Source organism: Doryrhamphus excisus, chromosome 6 (genome assembly GCF_030265055.1).
Source record: "Doryrhamphus excisus isolate RoL2022-K1 chromosome 6, RoL_Dexc_1.0, whole genome shotgun sequence".
In the NCBI taxonomy this organism is placed as follows: Eukaryota; Metazoa; Chordata; class Actinopteri; order Syngnathiformes; family Syngnathidae; genus Doryrhamphus; species Doryrhamphus excisus.
The window spans coordinates 13,405,048-13,424,900 of NC_080471.1; the positions used below are offsets into that span (position 1 = coordinate 13,405,048).

Here is a 19,853-nt window from a genome sequence, read left to right on the forward strand (position 1 = left end):
CTGATACTAATTTAAAATGTAAATGTGAATATATAGGTGTTATTTTATGTCTTGGGGGCTCTAATAGTGTAAAAAAAAAACATATTTAGAAGATCTTAAATGGGTTTTCTAAACCGATATATAACTATAACTATGAGAATATCCCCTTTAAAAAGAAGAAAACATACTTTGCAACTAGAATATTCCCGAGGAAATTTTGATGGGCATGCAACCTGTGCTGTGAACCTCAAAAGGGCCCGGTGTCTGTGACACGCCGCCGAGCAATGCCATGCGAACATTACATGAGGAATTTAGCAAAAAAGCAAAGATGATGCACATGATGTCATGTGTTGTTTTACAATTGCATGCAGCACTTGCCTTGTCATGCCGTACTAAAGGGCAGAGAGGTAGTGAGGTGCGGGTCGATACCAAACTATGACAGCTTAATGCTGTATGATATATTCCATGAAAATGTTATTTTGATACTCCAGTCATTTGAGGTGACTGCAGTCACTGTACTTCATTAGAAAGGTAGAACTGTTAAAATCTCCCAGATGAGATGTATGAGATGTATGGTATCAGCTGGGAAGGGAATCATTGTAATCGCACATTTCTTCTACACACAGCCGGAGAAAATGTGTAAACTCCATTCTACTGCAGCAGGTGGTGGCCATATTGACAATGAATGAGCACAAATCACTGAAAAGCCTGAATGCCTCATGTTGAACAGACGCTTCTTACGGCCAAACGATTCGAGATATTGACACCACAAGACGACCGTGAGTGGCCCGAGGTTTGGGGCTTCGCATAGATCTGCTTGTTTTGCAAATCAGTTGATAAATGACCGCAAGAGGACGAGTCAAAAACATAAACGACAGCGTCTTTAACATGGCAGTCAATGGGAGAATTTTTTTACTTTTGTCACTTCTAGGGGCCACAGAAGGCAATCCGTACATCTCTCAGCCATAAGTGGGATATTTTTGGAAGGGGATGAAGATTCCTACGTTTCCACCAAAAGAAGTCAAGCTAGCTGTGGCCATGAGGAAGAGTTGTTTGCAAAAAAAAGTGATTTTTCAACCTCCTATGCTCTAGCGTTAGAGTGAGAGCCGAGATGGATTGCGTTTTTTCTCTGGCATGTGGTGTTTCTAAAAATAGAACAGGTGTACCTAATCTAGTGGCCATATATTTTTGAACGTTTTCATTAATGGTGTCGCCATGGTTACACAAAACTTTCCAAAAATGCCGACGTAGTCCCTAATGTCAGGATTTCGGCGGTATTACATGTGTGGGCGTCCTTCTTGCGGTTGGGCCGCATTATGCGCACAAAATCTGGAAGATTAACATATAAAAATAGCTGTTAATAACAGGAGGAAAATTAAGATGGGCTGCTCAGCTATGCAGAGCCCCCATTGACTGCTGCTTGGTAGCTGTCAGTAGGGGCCTGCATTGCATAATAAAGGAGACATCACTGTGTATACAGTGATACATTTAAAAAAGCACTACTTTCGGAAGAAAATACACAATTAGGATTGTCAGAGTTAACACGCACAGTTTCACCCTCGGCTGACGCCATAATTCAGGAAGCAGCTACAAGCACGGGCAAATATGGAGCACAAATGGAGAGCGAAAACTGTATTTTGATTGGTACATTTAGTTTCAAAGACCCGACAGATGGCTCTCACAACAAGACCAAAGACTTGCCAGAGAGAAGCAGGAAGGTACTGAAGCACTCATTCATTCATTCATTTTCTACCGCTTATCCTCACGAGGGGTGCTGGAGCCTATCCCAGCTGTCTTCGGGCGAGAGGCGGGGTACACCCTTGGACTGGTCACCAGCCAATCACAGGGCACATATAGACAAACAACCATTCACACTCACATTCATACCTATGGACAATTTGGAGTCACCAATTAACCTAGCATGTTTTTGGAATGTGGGAGGAAATCGGAGTACCCGGAGAAAATCCATGCAATGCACGCGCTAACCTCTCAGCTGCCCCCCCCCACCTCCACCCCCTTTACATACAGTTTGATGTGTGTAATTATCGTTGTAGTTGTGTATTGAATTGTTTGCCACAAAGAGATTTATATTCCTACCTATTATAGATTAAATTTTTTTGCACCTGCGATTAAATGGGATTAATTATTAGTTAACTACGGAACAAAATGCGATCAATCAGCCCTAAAGCCTATATAAGGATGAATAATGCTGTAAAAGGTGCAAAATATAACAGAATAAGTATAAATAAACATATACTACAAAATAAATCACAAAAAACTGTTTAGCACAACAACGAAAGGGCATTCCACAATCTTTCAAATAAAACAGCTCTCTGTTTCATTAGCTGTAACCAATTTTGTGACCAGGGATGTCTTTATCTCTCACATATTCCCTCAGCTTGCTGAGAGACTGGAAATAGAAAAAGATGTGAGGAAAGTAAAGTGCAGCAGGGGACCTTGCAGAGGATTAACTAAAAATCTGCCTAATTAAAAGTGAGTCTCACCGATGTAATCTTGGCTCAGGGGATTCTTGTCTTTCTTGCCATAATTATTTTTCTACCTTATTGCCCCCACCCCCCTCTTTGCAAGATGTAACTTACTTCCATCACAATTACGCTCCATATTTGCTACACATCTTTTGCAGCCTTTCCTTTCTTCCAATTGCATAACCATCTTCATTAAACAATGCAGCCGTGGAGAGGCCATGTGAGGGCTTTCATGGGCACTGGGCTATTTTGTCATTAAATTTTCATGCTGGTGTAATGACTTTGTCATAAAAAAAAAAAGTAAGCCATGTGAAGGATGGTGAGCCAGAGCTGCTTATACAGCCAGCGGCAGCTAAGAGCCATCAAGATACCGGTGATGAGCTTCCCACTGACTGATGCTCACTTGCCAAGAAAACTTCAAATTTCAGCTAAGGGATCATCAAATTCTCCATTGTCGCATTGGACAAAATAGCTTCACTTTTTAACCTCTTTTCACCATTAAGCTTGTAACTAGCTACCAAACATGAACATAGAGTAGCATACAAATGTATTAGACAACCACTGTTGGAGTTCTTTATAATGAACTATGTCAACATAGTATAACAGTTAGTAATGGGACACTCAGCATCCATCCATCCATTGTCCTCTGCTTATCTGGGTCCGGGTCATGGGGCAAGTTGGCTCAGGACTTTCAGTTCCGCCTGGACAAAAACAAGGTGTTACCAGGCCAGTTGTGAGACTTAGTCCCTCCAGCGTGTCCTAGGTCTGCCCCAGGGCCTTCTCCTTGCTGGGGGTGCCTGGAACACCTCACCAGGGAGGCATCCGGACTGGATGGCTACCTCAACTGGCTCCTCTTGATGTGAAGGAGCAGCGGCTCTACTCTGAGTCCCTTCCGGATGACTGAGCTCCTCATTCTATGAGCTACCCTACAGGGGAAAGTCATTTCATCCGCTTGTATCCACAATCTCGTTCTTTCGGTCACGACCCAAAGCTCATGAGGGTGGGAACATAGACAGACCAGAAAATTAAAAGCGTTGCCTTCCGGCTCAGCTCTCTTGTCACCACAATGGCTCAGTACAGCAACCAAATTACTCCTGATGCTGCGCTGATCCACCTGTTGACCTCACAGTCCAACCTTCCCTCACTCGTGTACAAGACCCGGAGATATTTGAACTCCTCCAGCTGGGGCAGGACCTCATTCATAAACCGCAGGTGCAATCCACCCTTTCCGACTGAGAAACATGGCCTCGGATGCGGAGGTCCTGAGTGTCACCCCAGAAGTTTCACACTTAGTTGCAAACTGTCCCAGGCCATGATGAAGCCAACAGGACCACATCGTCAGCAAATATCAGAGACGAGATCCTAAGGCCCCCAAAATGGACTCTATTGAATAGGCTTAACACAAAAAAATTGGTGACCAAGGGCAGCTTTGGGGGAGGCCAATGTTCACCAAAAAGAGGCTCGACTTACTGCTGGCATTGCAAGCCAAGGACCGAATGGCACGTAGTAGCGCTCCACCAATCCCATACTACCGGAGCACAACCCACAGGACACCACAAGGGGCATGGTCAAATGCCTTTTCACATGTAGACCAGTCGGTCAAACTCCCATGTACCCTCCAGCACCCTTGTAAGGGCGGAAGGTTTGTCAGAACCTCTTCGAGGATGGCCGAAAGTGGTACTCCATTGCTTCACAGAACTCTCTCTCTGTTTTTGCCGCATCCAGCTTAGCCTGGCGGTTCCTGTCAGCTGCTCCAGGAGTCCCACAAGCCTAACACGCTCAATAGGACTACTTCTTCAGAAAGTCAAAAAAAGAACCCACCATGTACAAGCCTTCTGTGGTGGCACACAACCGTGCTAAACTGCTTTTTTCACCAGTGCACCATCTGCTGGATGTGGTGAGCCATTGCCACATTTGCACCTCCACCAAAATCATGTCAAAAACCATAGCCAAACACATTGTCACTGCTGCAGGAGGCAGCATTCTTTGTCAAGCTCTCTCTCAATTGTTGCCTCAGATTAAATTCAGATATCAATGAGGCCATAGTTATGTATATGTTCATGTCATTTGCACCATTGTATCTATGAAGAAATATACACAGGTTATATGTAAGAGTTGTTTACCGAATTATACCATGACAATAGATTGTGCAGGTGTACCTAATGAAGTGTCCTGTGATTGTGGTTATGCACGAACCCTTGTGTAATACAGTGACCTAGTATTTTAATGAGCCTGTCCAGAGTGCAGTGCACAGTGTATGATGTACACTGTGTATTCCTTGTGTAGGAGGTCATGAATAATGCACCCCACACCTTTGAAGCCTGCACACTAGTGATGGAGCTGCACACTGGCACACACTTTCACAGCAACACATTATACGCAGTATTTGGGTGGGGGAGCAAAAAGCAAAAACGGGGAGAGAGGGTGGGAATCGAATAGCAAGAGAATGAAGTCATAGTTTGGATGCTTCATCTGCTGCTCATAAAAATAAGTGGCAAGGTGAAGTCATATCGGTCGCCGTGGTGACGTGCATGCAGGGACAAGAGTGGAAAGTCACAATGGTGAAAGGTTCTCTTGTTGTTGGCTTCTAATTCATGAGGTAATTTATGTATTTATGTAGAGGCACATCATGTCTTGTTTGAGCCAAAAAAATGAAATGTAGAATTACAGAAAGGAAGCGATCTTCCCCAGTGGAGAATCCATATTTGCACTTCTAACAAAAAATTGGGTCAACGGCATAAAGATGCATGCTATCATTTGGCCTCATTAGATGAGAACGCAAACATAAACACATGTATTGGTACATAATGTTATTCATCTCTTTTAGTGCATTCTAGCCCTTCCTGATGCGATGTTATTCCGTGGAGATATACGTATATGAATAGCAAGAGAACAAAGCTGGGAGACAAGCCATGCGCTAATAATCCATTTGATCGCAAATCAGCGCCTCCCACCTGACACCAATCTCTTTTTGAAGCTTTTACGTCACCTGTGTGAAACACAAGGACGACATGGCTCGACTTTAGCATGTCAAATCCTCAAGGGGAAAATGACACAAATGGAAGAATTCATAGTATTTAACGTGTTTCATATTTTTTACATTTCACTGAATCACTCTGAGAGCTCTTTCTATTAGAGTGGGACCTTTAGATTAGGGTTGGGGTTAGAATGATGGGTTGGGGTTAGAACAGGGGTCTCAAACTCAATTTACTTGGGGGCCACTGGAGCTCGGGTCTGGGTGAGACTGGGCCGCATCAGGTTTTCCAAAAAAAAAAAAACGCATTTATTAAAAACATTTTTTTTTTTAAAACTTCACTTTAGTTCCAATTTTCTACAAGAAAAGCTCTGATAAAACATTCCACTGTTCTCAAATATCTTACTTTTTATTTTTCTACACAAAATGAGATGAAAAATAAATAAACAAATCAAGAATAAAGAAAATCAATCAATCAGTAATAAATAAATACATATAATAATAATAATAAAACGGCAAATAATAAAAACTTAAGAAACCACATATAGTTGGTGGGTAGACAAATTATTTTTGTCAGATTAAAATTAACAAAGCATTATTAGAGCCCTGTAGACATGACAAAACACGACTATAGTCACATTTATACTCTTTTTATTTACAACATATTGCGCAACTGCAGGGTCTTGAGACACATGCTAACTCGCAAACTAGAGAGCTAGCAACCTAAACGGTAGCCTTCAAGTTATTTCCTTTAAACTTAAATAGCCAAAAACTTACCACTTCCACACAGATAGGGAGGATAACTAAAACATTAATCAAACGTAATAATTTTTTCTGGGTACATGATACCATACAGCATCCATATCAAACTTGCGCGGGCCGCACTAACATTCACTTTCATATCAAGGCGGGGGCCTCAAACTAGTGTCCTGCGGGCCACATCTGGCCCGCGGGCCGCGTGTTTAACTTATTTTTACACTTGTATGACAGCTAAGACTGTTAAAACCTGCAATTCAAGATGCTGACTGCTTTCGGTAGAGGTTTTCGGTCCTTTCTTAAACACTGTGCTTTGTGTGGTCGTAGTAAACTTCTTTTTACACTTGAGTGACTGTTAGTTAGAAAAGGCCTTGTACAGTTACATTGGTCATTAGACCAAAGGTGGACACGTGTTCTGCAACGCAACTTTGAAATTTACCATACTTTTGATGGAGCTTTTGGCTTAGCTCTCAAGACAAAAAAAAGGAATGAAAAGCCCTGGGGCCTTGAAGGTTTATTTTCACTTGAGCTTCCCTCCATGAGAATCTCACAGCACTGATGTTTTTACAGATTTGTGCTGCTCCCACAGCTCCAAAGTTTGTTCATCGAGTGTACCAATTCTGCTGCTGCTTATTAGTTCCAGAGCGCTGAAAGAAATTCTGTGTATGTGTGCGTGTGCAGCCTCTGGGGATGTCAGCGATGACACGAGTCTGTGAGGCTCCACTGCATGATGGCACATTGGAGAGGAGAGGATGGAAAGAGGAGGCCAGGAGAGGAACAACAATGTGGGCTGAGGCAGGTGAAAAGGTTGGCGTGAACTGCGATTGGATTATGTTTGCGTGTACATGTGCGTGTGTGTGTGTGTGTGGGCGCTGTGGAGAGATGCTCAGTGGGAAAGCAGGGAGCTGCATGGTCGCTGGCTCATACACGTAGGAGGTGCAATATGGTGGCTGAGAGCTGTGAAACACAACAAACAGCTTGTAAAAGTCAAATCACCACGTTGGCAAGCAGTTCCCAAATAGATCCAGAAGATGGTGCTGTTTAATTTTATTTTATTGTGATGGTACATACATTATATAAATAAACATAATCCTTACAGTGCTCTTACTGTAGTAATGTGTATCCCATAATAGCCATTATTGACTCAAAATTCTTATTCTTCAGACTGAGAAACTGTTTGAAACTGAATCGGCAGCACCTCTACTCTGTTTTGCTCCAAAGGGGACATATTATGCTTTTTCCTGTTTTCTGACCTATCAATGTAGTTAGAATGTTGTATTATTGTCTTAAACGATGCCAACGTTTCAATGAGGTTTGCGCATTTGGAAGTGATCCCTGAAAGAAGTTTGGGATGGCTCTGAACGCTACGTTTCAGGGAGCACTGTTTCACTGCTCTGATTTGACCGTGTTAGCACAGAGCAATGGATTCCAGGAAATATTTTCTCAGGTTTTAAGGACAGCTAACTTACGTAAAGAGGCGACCGGAAATGGTTGGAGTTATAGATTCCAGGTAAAGCAAAAAATATGTATACGGCCACTTCTTTGTTTAAAAAAAAGGCAGGCTTTGCTACACATCTTAAAAAATAAAAGCCTAAAAAAATCTAAACTATTAGATTTCTTCAGGATATACGCTAACCTAGCATTATTGTGGTATGTAATGTTAGCACCGGAGCTCATATGCTAGTAGTGGTAACTTAAATGCCAGGGTGTCCAAAATGTGGTCCTGGGGCTATTTGCAGTTTGTGGCTTGTTTTTTATTGGCCTGCAATACATTGTAGGAATAAAATGTAAACCAAAAACCCACCAAAAACAGGAAAAAGTGGAAATAACACAAAGCTTTGTGTTTAAATGTACAGTACATAAAGGCTTATTTTAGCCTTTTTAATTAATTAATCCGTTTGTTTTCTATGCCACTTGTCCTCATTAGGGTCGCAGGGGTATGCTGGGGTATATCCCAGCTAACTTCGGGCAAGATGCAGGGTACACTCTGGACTGGTTGCCAGCCAATTGCAGGGCTTATTACGAAATTACATTAAAATATCAAAGTCGCCCACTGCATCCTTTGATTGTCAGTATGCAGCCCTTGTGGCAGGACTGTACAGTGGTTGAGTGGTTAGCATGTAGACCACACAAGCAGGAGCTTGGGAAGACCTGGGTTTGATTCTCCGCTTGGGAATCTCTGTGTGGCGTTTGCATGTTGGAGGACTGTAGCATGTATGGAATAAATCGAGTGGTTCGTGGACAAACGCTTTTTTTTTTTTCATTTAAAAACACCACTGCAAATTCGGTAAACCAAAGTGACCACATATATATATATTTTCCTTTCCTGGCATTTCTTCCACTGGTTCAATCCAAAAACAAAAAACCCAGCATGCACTTCTGTTTGGCTGCACATCTCTTCTTGTTATGTCACTCACTTAAACGTCACACTGCATTAAACCAGACATTTGCCACATCTCATAAAGTTACATCTGGAAAAAAAAAAAACCTTGGGCTTAGACTGAAAGAGGTGCCCTGGGAGTTGGGATAGGGATAACAACATGAAGCTTCTCTGAAGCAAAGAATTTCTCCTCAGCGTTATAAAAATCACAATGGAAATAAAGCAATTAGCTCCAGCACAACACAGCATGCTTGCAACAAGTTCACTTATAGGACACCAGTCCAACACAGGAAGAGGAAGCCACATACTGGACACTGGTCAGAAGGTTATTAACCTGTGAGGGTTTTTTTCCCTCTTGGTCCCCTACACATACACACTAATAAACATCCTGCTGACACACACACTCGCATAAACACAAACTCTGTATGGCTATTAAAACCAGATACAGTTAGAGCAGTTCTTCATTCACATGGGCCAAACACAACAACATAGTATGCATTCTTAAGTTATCTGTTTATCTGTTGCAAGCACACAAACACACACACAAACATAGTTCAAACTTTATGGGACACAAATATGAAGCATTTACAGTAAATATTGCAACAGAGTCACATCAATCAAATTTAACAGCCAAAAATATGGAAATGAATCATTTGGATGAGTACCTTCATGGGTAAACACTGCCTGTATATGCTGGAATTTTGTTGTTAGGATTTTTTCATGGTAGGATTCATGTCATTTTTGTGTGACCCTGATACCAAACAAAGATGGATGGAAACATTTCCAAAAAAGTACAAAAATGCACACAATGCCACTTTAGATTACATTCAGATTAGCACTGTTTATTTTGGATATTTTGTATTTTTAATAGATGTGCCTGCACCTACTATACCAAAACAAATTCCTTGTATGTGTTTGCTCATACCTGGCAATAAACCCCTTTTCTGATTCTGATTTCTGATTCTGATTCTGATTTTTTATGGACTCAACCTTCACATGAAATCAAGTAATTTGTGTGTAACCTCCCTACCAAACAAACAAACATTACCAACAAAATACCAATAAAGCACCCAAACGCACACAATAACACTCCAAGACAAAACAAATTCCCAGATTAAAACCAAATTTGAATATTCTTTATTCATCTGTGCCCCTGCCCTACTCGACTTGACTCATTTCTGTGTAACCATGCTAGCAAACAAACAAACAAACACCTATGAAAACACTAGCAAATAAGTATACCTATATAACACTTAAATACTCTGCATATTAAACAACAATTCAAGCATATTTCAATATGTGTCACCTGTAATGCATAAGGTTCAATTACCTGAATTGTTTTTGTGTGGCCCTGCTACCAAAGCAAAAAACGGCTAAATGAATACCCTAAAAGTAGCTCCCTGCTACATGCAATTTCTGCCTTACCTGCTAGTGTGTTGCCTCCATCAATCATATATCAAACATGTCCCAGCCAGCCAGTCAACTAGTCTACATCTCCTCATACACTTTCTCTATAATCTCCCCACCTCCTGAACTCCTCATCTTCCTTCCTCCTCCTCCTCCACCATCCTCTCTACACCATCCATCCGTCACTCTCCAACAGCAACACTCGGGTGCTAAAAATAGCCAGCGCAATATCACACCGCACACAAACACACACACACACACACACACACGGTGACGAAGCGGTACAGACCTGTAGAGTCCAAAGCCTCCTCGATGAGTGGAGGTAAACGCAATCCATCCATAGCCCGCTTCAAAACAAACGAGCGTGTGGGCGGCAGAGAGGGTCAGGAGCACTACGACCGCCACCACACGCCCACCACAGCTGCAAGGGAGGGAGAGAGGGACAAATAGGAGGTGCTAAGCATCAAGTACTCTCTCACACACACACACACACACACAGTTCCATAGGCTGCACCTCCTGAGAAATGGGGAGGGATCTTAGGAGCTAAAGCGTGGGAGCGATGCCGAGAGGGGGCGGGAGGGGAGGAGCGGAGTGGCGGGAAAAGATGCTGTTTTCCAGACGGCAAGCTCCTCCGTCTTCCTGCTCTCTCTCTCTCTCTCTCTTTCTCTCTCTCATACACACTCACACACTCCCTCCCTTGCAGCATTCTATTTTTTCCCCTCCTTCTTTTCAGTCCATTTTCTTGCTGTTTCCTATTTTAACCACCTGGTGTCTGGGCACTACATTGCTATTTATAAGATGCAACATGACAAAGCATTTTACGTTAAAGCTATTATTTATTATTTCAATTGCTGACATACAGTAGCTAATACATACATTGTGACAACAATCACACTATGGTTTGTCACAATGTATTTTTAGTGAGTTTTTTTACAGGCAATAATACAGACAAATTCATTCATTCATTCATTTTGTGCTGGAGCCTATCCCAGCTGTCGGGGTACACCCTGGACTGGTCGCCAGCCAATCACAGGGCACATATAGACAAACAACCATTCACACTCACATTCATACCTATGGACAATTTGGAGTCACCAATTAACCTAGCATGTTTTTGGAATGTGTGAGGAAACCGGAGTACCCGGAGAAAATGCATGGGGAGAACATGCAAACTCCACACAGAGCTGGCCGAGGGTGGAATTGAACCCTGGTCTCCTAGCTGTGAGGTCTGCGTGCTAACCACTCGTCCTCTGTGCAGCCCGCAGACATAAATTAGAGAGTTTAATTACTTTGGTAATGCATCTTAACATAAGACGAGTCCAGAAGTCATTGATTATTTATCTAACAATTATAAAAGTTTGGGATATCTGTTTTTACATTTATGCTAGCATACCTTCCAAAACATTTTGACCATCACAATCCATAGGGGACAAATGACAAATGTTATTTACCCCATGGGGTCACAACTGTTTCATGTAACACAATTTGTTTGTGTAAAATATATCTTCCAATCCTCTACAAAAGGGTGAAAGTTTGTCAAAACATACACCCCTACTGTGATGCCTGTACTTGTATTTTTCAGACAAATACACCATACACTGGCGCTGTTATTACACCCCAAAGTTGGGCCCCCATAAGTCAGATGGACTTGAAATTCTGTAGTAGCTAAGCAGTTTCAGCAAAATCCACGTGTCTCGTGCCAAAAACCATTGGGTACCCCAAATTTAGGAGCTGTTTTTCAACCAATCTTGTGATTGTCAGTCCCCTAAAAGTGTGTACCATTTTTTGTAGACCGGACTGTACATGACTGTTTTTGATATGGCGTAGGAAGCAAAGAACCCACACAAGGCCCCTGAAACATTAAATGACAGGTTGATGTCTTACTGTGGCCACCATCTTTGATTGCCTGAACACACAAAGAGAACCTACAAGCCAAAATGACTTTAGAACAATAATGACTTCCACAGCAGACTGGCAGTAGTAGAAAACCACAACATCAGCCTGAACTCCATTCATCCCTGAACTTCTTCTGCTTGCTTCTCTCACCTCGTTCCTGCTTTGAAGCTCTGCTCTCCCACCCTTCTTTCACTCTCACATCTGGACATTTCTCATGAAGGACGGAGGATTTTTAGCGCCGTAGTACAGAGGAGATTCATACCACAGCAACAGTCAGACAGCAGGAAGTGCTGTATCAACACGTACGACATCTGAAAGAGGAAATGTAAAAAAAAAAAGAAGTGTGACACTTGGCTTGTACCTGAGGTGAAAGCATTGCGTCTAAATATTCCACTCTTTTGCATTAGAAGCTGACAAGCACATTGCTGACAAGGTGTTGATAATCAGCTGACAACAAGTGGCTCCATTGCTGAAGATTAACAGTAGAGGAATGCAGATATCATCACAACCAAGGGCCAACCTTCTTACTATCAACTCACTATTTAAAGCTGCACTAGATTGTTCGCAGACAATGTACTTGCACTGGGACATATCATATTTCATCAGCTAGTAGGTGCCATTATGACAACACTAACTAACAACAAAAGCAGTTTATAATAATACAACTACTTAACTGAAGTCTTAATACTGTAAGAATAAAGTAGCTAATTTTACATTTTGCTATGATTAAACCCCAATGGCTACCGCTGATGTGTCCTCACAGATTGTTGTGGCTTAAGTGTGGATCCCGTTACCATTGAGGACCAGAGAGGATTTTTTAATAAAAAAAAAAGGCAACTGCTTTCCAGAAAACTTTTTAGATCTTCCAGTATCTTCACCTATTCCAGCTGTATTTCCTTGGATTTGTGCTTCATGCCAATGCCGTGTCTGTTTTAATTTACTCCACCAACAGCCCACTCCGCTGTGATTGGTCACACACCCAAAAGTGCATTCTATCTATGAATGACCACTACTTTCTAATATAGTGTATATAGGAATTAATAAGCTAATTGAAAAGTGATTAGGAGCGAATGGAAACTCATGAGCTAGTGGCTGGAGACCCCTGACTTACCGTGTAAGAGTGGTAAGGTAGGCACTGCTGGTGCTGTTGAGCTCAGGAGAAGCCGAATGTGTGGGCACACCTCCAACCTCGACTGCCTTAGGAGGAGCACTCATTGTCGGAGACACTTTGTCAGAGGCACTGTTGGTGGGGTGGAGCTCAGAAGCTGGACATGAGGACACCGCATGGACACACAGTGTGTCCGACATTATTGCAACTTTTCCGGAGAGAGCGGGCTGCTTCTGGCTTCAACGAGAGTTTGGCGGATATTTTACGTTCATGTTCACAAAAACAGTACCGTGTGAAATGCTGTTGACAGAGGAAAATATTTTTCTCTTGCTCAATAACTTCAGCCTGAAATTGCCTCGTAGCAGAGTAAACAGAGTAGCAGAGCTTAGTAGCGGAGATTGTATCTGGCCTAAAGCCACGCCCATAAGAAGCCCATTCCTTAGTGACATCACAAAAGAACAGTTTTGCAACGCCCTCTGAAACCCAGCGTTTTGAGTCATTCCAAACTTCTTTCAGGGCTCACTTCCAAATGTGCAAACCTCATTATCTAAAACTTTGGCATCGATTAACACGAGAATACAACATTCTAACTACATTTATGGGTCAGAAAAATGGAAAAAGCAAAATAGGTTGCCTTAAAAACTGTTAGAAACTCACACTGTTGCACAAATAAAGCTGTAATGGTTCTAGAATGTACTTATAATGGTGTGAGAAAAAAAGTTGTACATTTCCCAAAAATATACAATAAATTCACAAAGGTACACGCAAACGTAAAAAGTCATAATGTTCCAATAGTAAACATACAATTATACAAGAAGTTGGAATGGTACTTTTTAGTGGTAAAGTTGCAGCTTTATTTCTTTTTTCACATAATGGTACAACTTCACTCCCATTACATTATGACTTTTTGTTGCCAAGAAAACACATTATTATTGTAAATTTACAAAGAATGCTTTTCTTTTCTCTCTCTTTCTCTTTGCCATTTTTTGGTGCAGTCGTTGGCAGTGGCATTAAAGATGTTTGGGAAGCAACATGGAGTCATCCAGCACAATATGAGGTCATTCTCTCCTCTTCACTCATACTAGTGTCTTTGTTTTGTCCACATTGTCGAAGTCATAGCCCCGGCGCCTACAGCTCTTCAGTGTTAGCCTCAGGAATGTGAGCGTGTAACACAAACGCTTACATTAATACACAAACAGAAAATGTCTGCTTTGCCATTCAACATCCGGCCCCCAGTCACACATATACACATAAACCACTAAATGCTCCCCCAAACCCTCTGTGAAGTTTTGGTTCGTATGCTAGTGTTTGGACATGGTTGAAGTTAAATATGTCTTTGTTATACTGCGATTATGTGAGGAATTCTAGAAATGTCCTGGGGGAGTTTTCCTCATTCTTCTCATCGCTTTAGTATGACTGTGACTTGTGTTGAAAGTTGACAGTTTCAATTTTATTGTATTATTATCATAAATACTATAATGAATGCATCTATTCCATTCACCACTGTTTCATTTTGTTGCCAGGTATGCGGTATACAAAAACAAACCCTCTTAAAAAAGCTTATAGTACCAATATCTCTGCCGAGCCTTTTCTGACTTGGTTTGGCACGGCCTTCCGACCAAAACCATGCAGATGGTCTGAGCCTTTGTCACCGTGCTGACCAAATGACTCATATTTTTTAATTGGAAAATTCAACCTCCTTCACATGGCAAGTGACTAAGGGAGGTGTTACTCTCCATTAAGCTAGAAATGCTTCCATTTTCCCTCAATGGCTACATGAGTGCATTTGAGAGGACGTGGAGACCTCTTTTGAATCATATTGAATTTTTGGACGCTCTACCTGGCTGGGACAAGTGAGTTTATTTTTTTTAGCTTTTATATTATTATTGTTATTATAATTTTGGTGTGATTATGATTTATTTTTATGGACAGACTCTTTAACTTGTAATGTTTATAGATCTGATAACAAGTAAATAGGGCCAGCTCTGGCTTTCAAGCAGTGATGGTGCAAAGAAAACAATGAAAATGTCAATGCATCTTCTTATACAGTAAACCTCGGATATATCGGATTCAATTGTTCCCACTGGTTTTGTCCGATATAAGCGAAATCCGTTATATGCGTATACCGGAAAATGTCCGTTTTATGTAAATCGGATTTTATCCGTTATAAAAAGGCACTTCCTTGACTATGTTTCCAATGTACCTGGACTGGGCAATGAAAAGAGACGTAAGGTAATGAGAATTTAACTTTATTGGACTCTGAGCATAACAAATTGTTAATTAAGCTAGGCCCTGTTACGCCCGTCAGGCCTACGTTATTTCCAATAGTGAGGTTAAGATCTCATTCACTGCTGTGCTAGTATTATTGACGTCACTCACTTTTATATTTGTCCTAAATCTGGAGCCAGGAGAAAGACAATAGCCAGTGACATCAACAAGATTAGCATAACGATGCGGCCATCCGATATATGCGAGGGAAATTTAATGGAAATGCATTGGAACGGGACTTGAGATTTTGTCCGAAATAGGCGAAATCCGTTATAAAAAATCCGATATATGCAATGAATTTTTATTGGAAATGCATTATGGAAAAATCGGTTCTTTTTTATCTGTCCATTGTGAGGGAATTTCCGATATATCCGAGTCCGATATATCCGAGGTTTACTGTATTTACAACTAAAATACATTAGAAATCAGTCGTTTCTTTCTATAGGATGTGAATAATTAACCATCTGATATTTGCACTGTTTATAAAAATATATATACAGTATATCGTATCTTCTTCTTTCTCTGTGGGCTTTTCCCTTCAGGGGTCGCCACAGCAAATCAATCTCCTCCATCCAACCCTGTCTTCTGCATCTGTCTCTCTCACACCAACTACCCTCATGTCCTCCTTCACGACATCCATAAACCTCCTCTTTGGTCTTCCTCTACGCCTCCTACCTGGCAGCTCTAAACGTAGCATCCTTCTACCAATATACGTATGTACAAGTTCGAACCATCTCAGTCTGGCCTCTCTGACTTTATCTCCAAGGCCTCTAACATGTAATGTCCCTCTGATGTAATCTTTCCTGATCCTATCCATCCTGGTCACTCCCAATGAGAACCTCAGCATCCTCATCTCTGCTACCTCCAGTTCTGCTTCCTGTCTTTTCCTCAGTGGTACTGTCTGTAGGCCAAACAACATGGCTGGTCTCACCAGTTTTGTAAAAAAAATAAAATAAATAAAAATTACAAAAAAATTGCCACAAATTGCCAACACAAATATGTAAATGAAAATTAAAAAAATTATATACAGTATGAATAAAAAAATTGTCCAGTCTATTTTATTTAAATCTCTCGTTAGCTGTGCTACAGCATTATTCAAGTAGGCTGACGACACTATGAAGTCATTGAGATGATGCACCACCCTGTATAATTACTCTGCAGTGGCAGTGTATCATTGCCACTGTCAGCTGGCCATGTAATGGAACCTCAGAGCCATAAAAGACAGTGATTCATCCCGCCATCCCATTCACACGCCAGCCAGCCAGCCAGCCAGCAACTCTAAACAGCATCACTGTGGCGCACTTCGGTTGCCTAGCAACTAAAATAAATCGCAGGTGCTTTTTTATAAAAGGTGATTTATTTTTTAGGTGATTTATAACGCATTTATAAATCTTGACATTTAGTTCATCGCTGAAATGTTGCACAGAATCAGAGAGGTATTACTCGGACTCATTTTGAATGCACCACAGTTTTATATAGTGGTGGAGGAGGGGAATATGGCCAATTGCCATGGCACCATAAACAGGAAGTAGGGAGAGAGGAGTCTGTAAATCAGACTGGAAGTTGCCGGAAGGGGTCAGAACATTCCCATAATATCCTTTAATATACAGTAGTCCTAAACAAACACACATATAAAAATAGTTAAATTGTGTTGAAGGGAAGAGTGGGAGGCCCCGTTATGGTGGTATGCTCCACCATCCATCCCTCTATAGTCACCATGCCAACCTGGGTGAGGAGGAGGCTCCAAAGAGACTGGATGAGGTCCTGGGATAATTAGTAGCTCATCAAGACGCACATTAAAATGGTGCTCCCTGAGCCACAGAGGAAAAGATCAAAAACACTTTTTACTGTGTGGAATAGAACAGTGAGGAGGCACAAAGTAGGCTAAATTAACACATCTACGGTTATAACAAGATAATTAATGTTCACACTGCTTTTTTTGTCATGTGACAAAAGGCTGCACAGTAAACAACATACTTTAAGTATAGCATAAAGTAAGGACTTGATTGGACAGCCTTCATGACATAATATATGACATAATTCAGATATTCCAACCAACATGCCTTCTGCTGGGTTGAATATGTGGCTTATTTTTATATTCTGTCTCATATCTTAGAACTCAGAGGTTCCCAAAGTGGTGTACGCATACCCCCAGGGGTACACCTATTGTCATACAGGGTAAATGAATAAGAATAAAATCAATAAATACCAAACCCTCACAATTATGACTGTGCCTTAATGTCTCAAAATGCAAGAAGTGATTTCCACCCCCCGAAAATTAGGCTTTATCACTAGTATTTTTGTACTTCAGATAGCACTTCAGCATCATCGTTACACTTTTCCCTTGATGCCAACATCAGACTGGAATAAAAGATACACAGGATGATTACTTATCGATTTATGAGACCATGTGAGACTTGTGACCATGCAAAATATAACTTTAACACGGGGTTATTATAACATTAATTAACAATTAATTCTGTTCAATATTTCAAGTTAATTATGATAAAAAAGGTTTCTATTTTTTAAGTCTGAGTAGGGGCTACATGGCTTCAGATTAAATGTATGAAGAGTACGTAACTGTAAACAGTTTGAGAACCACTGTTATAGCTTATATACTTATCTTACCATCGTTTGCAAGGAAGGTAACAACCTAAATAGTCAAGAATGCTCACATTACACCCTCAACACTGATCAAGAGCTTCCAAAGTGCAGCATCGGGGACATTTGCAGCCCATGGCTTGTTTATTATTGGCAAAAATGTGTAAAATAGAGTAAAAGGCATAATGTAGAAAGAAAAAGCTGAACTGTTGATGATAACTAATAACACAAAGTTTTGTATTCATTCATTCATTTTCTACCGCTTTTCCTCACGAGGGTCGCGGGGGTGCTGGAGCCTATCCCAGCTGTCTTCGGGCGTAAGGCGGGGTACACCCTAGACTGGTCGCCAGCCAATCACAGGGCACACACAGACAAACAACCATTCACACTCACATTCATACCTATGGACAATTTGGAGTCGCCAATTAACCTAGCATGTTTTTGGAATGTGGGAGGAAACCGGAGTACCCGGAGAAAACCCACGCATGCACGGGGAGAACATGCAAACTCCACACAGAGATGCCCGAGGGTGGAATTGAACCCTGGTCTCCTAGCTGTGAGGTCTGTGCGCTAACCCCTAGACCACCGTGCCGCCCGTTTTGTATTCAAATATATTATTTTATTATATTAAAAAATATATAGCAATATCGACGTAGTTTACAATGTTTACAATTTGGTGACAGCAACTCATACAGAGGTTTGTACAAGTAAAAAATATTATCAGGTTGTCAATAGGATTTCAAATGAGCCCGGCATGATTTTTTTTTCCCTCACCTAGCAGGTGCATGACAGAAAATAATTGAGAACAAGTGCTTTTAACCAACGCAAACATGCCAATTGTGAACACACCCTGTATATCTCACCTTCCCTGTGTATCTTTTTCTATGTGTGTGGGTGGCTGTGTGTGTGTGTGTGTGTGTGTGTGTGTCTCAACATCACACCAATCTGGGTGGTTTTCTCTCCCAAGAGATCTTCACAGCAAAAAATCCTGCCTCCCACACACACATACACACACACACACTCTTCGGGACTGTGTGACATATTGTGTGCATGATAGCAAAGCTTGCATAAAGCTTGGAAACACAGTGTGATGGCAGATCCCCAGTTAATTTGTCTATCAGATAGTCACACAGTGAAAAAGAACACATGATTCTCTATCACCAGATGACCCATGAATATTGAAAACTTCAATGCTGTGATGGAAATTCCATCTCTTTTTAGAAAACCCATTCTTTTGGAATAAATACAGTCAATTCAATTGTCGCCAATTAACCTAGCATGTTTTTGGAATGTGGGAGGAAACCGGAGTACCCGGAGAAAACCCACACATGCACGGGGAGAACATGCAAACTCCACACAGAGATGGCCGATGGTGGAATTGAACCCTGGTCTCCTAGCTGTGAGGTCTGCGCGCTAACCACTACAACACCGTGCTCTAATATATTATAAAATACAAAATTCAAGATCCATTTCAATAAAGGTCAAATGTCAGTATGCAAATTTCTAACCATTTACAATAACACAACAGTGTCAACAAGATTGGCTGATCCTGTTTCTACAGTCTGTTATATTGTGAAGTGAGTTAAAACACCTGAAGTTTTGAACCACAAATAACTTTGGTTCTTGGTTGTTCATTTAAAATTGACCCTCACTTCATCAAAATAAAATAATTTTAATATTTTATCTGTGCCAGCGCCTCTCAAAGTATCCAGCCTCCACCCTTTATCTTGTGGTTAGGACTACTTGTTGGACTGATCACACAACATGCCATCATCACACATTCTGACACAGTTACGGGTAAGTGGAGCTTGAGTGCAAAGAGTAATAATTTAATGAAGACACATTTACGTTTAAAATCCTGGCATGTGATCCACCCCGGCAGCAACATGCTTCGCGGTTGTGTGATTCATGGATGCGTAGAGCTCTACTATGCTCTCAGTGTGCCGCGGAAGCTGACTGTACACTGCCTGCTTGTGCCTAGTAAGACCAATAAGAAC

General features: G+C 41.3%; 1 protein-coding gene across 6 annotated transcripts in view; it reads right to left on the reverse strand.

Annotated features, from left to right (window-relative positions):
* Nucleotides 1-19,853, reverse strand: part of LOC131130995 (coiled-coil domain-containing protein 136-like) — a 46,624-nt gene that overhangs the window by 25,524 nt on the left and 1,247 nt on the right. For 3 of the 6 annotated variants that reach the window (XR_009130132.1, XM_058075233.1, XM_058075236.1), the window contains exon 1: nucleotides 10,272-10,488. Coding sequence is in view for 5 of the 6 variants with exons in the window: in XM_058075233.1 (XP_057931216.1) it covers nucleotides 10,272-10,323 (52 nt within the window). In the remaining variant the exon portion in view is untranslated. Of the gene's footprint in view, nucleotides 1-10,000; nucleotides 10,155-10,271; nucleotides 10,489-12,029; nucleotides 12,191-19,853 lie in introns of those variants that run through there. The other 3 variants (XM_058075234.1, XM_058075237.1, XM_058075235.1) reach the window with 3 other exon arrangements.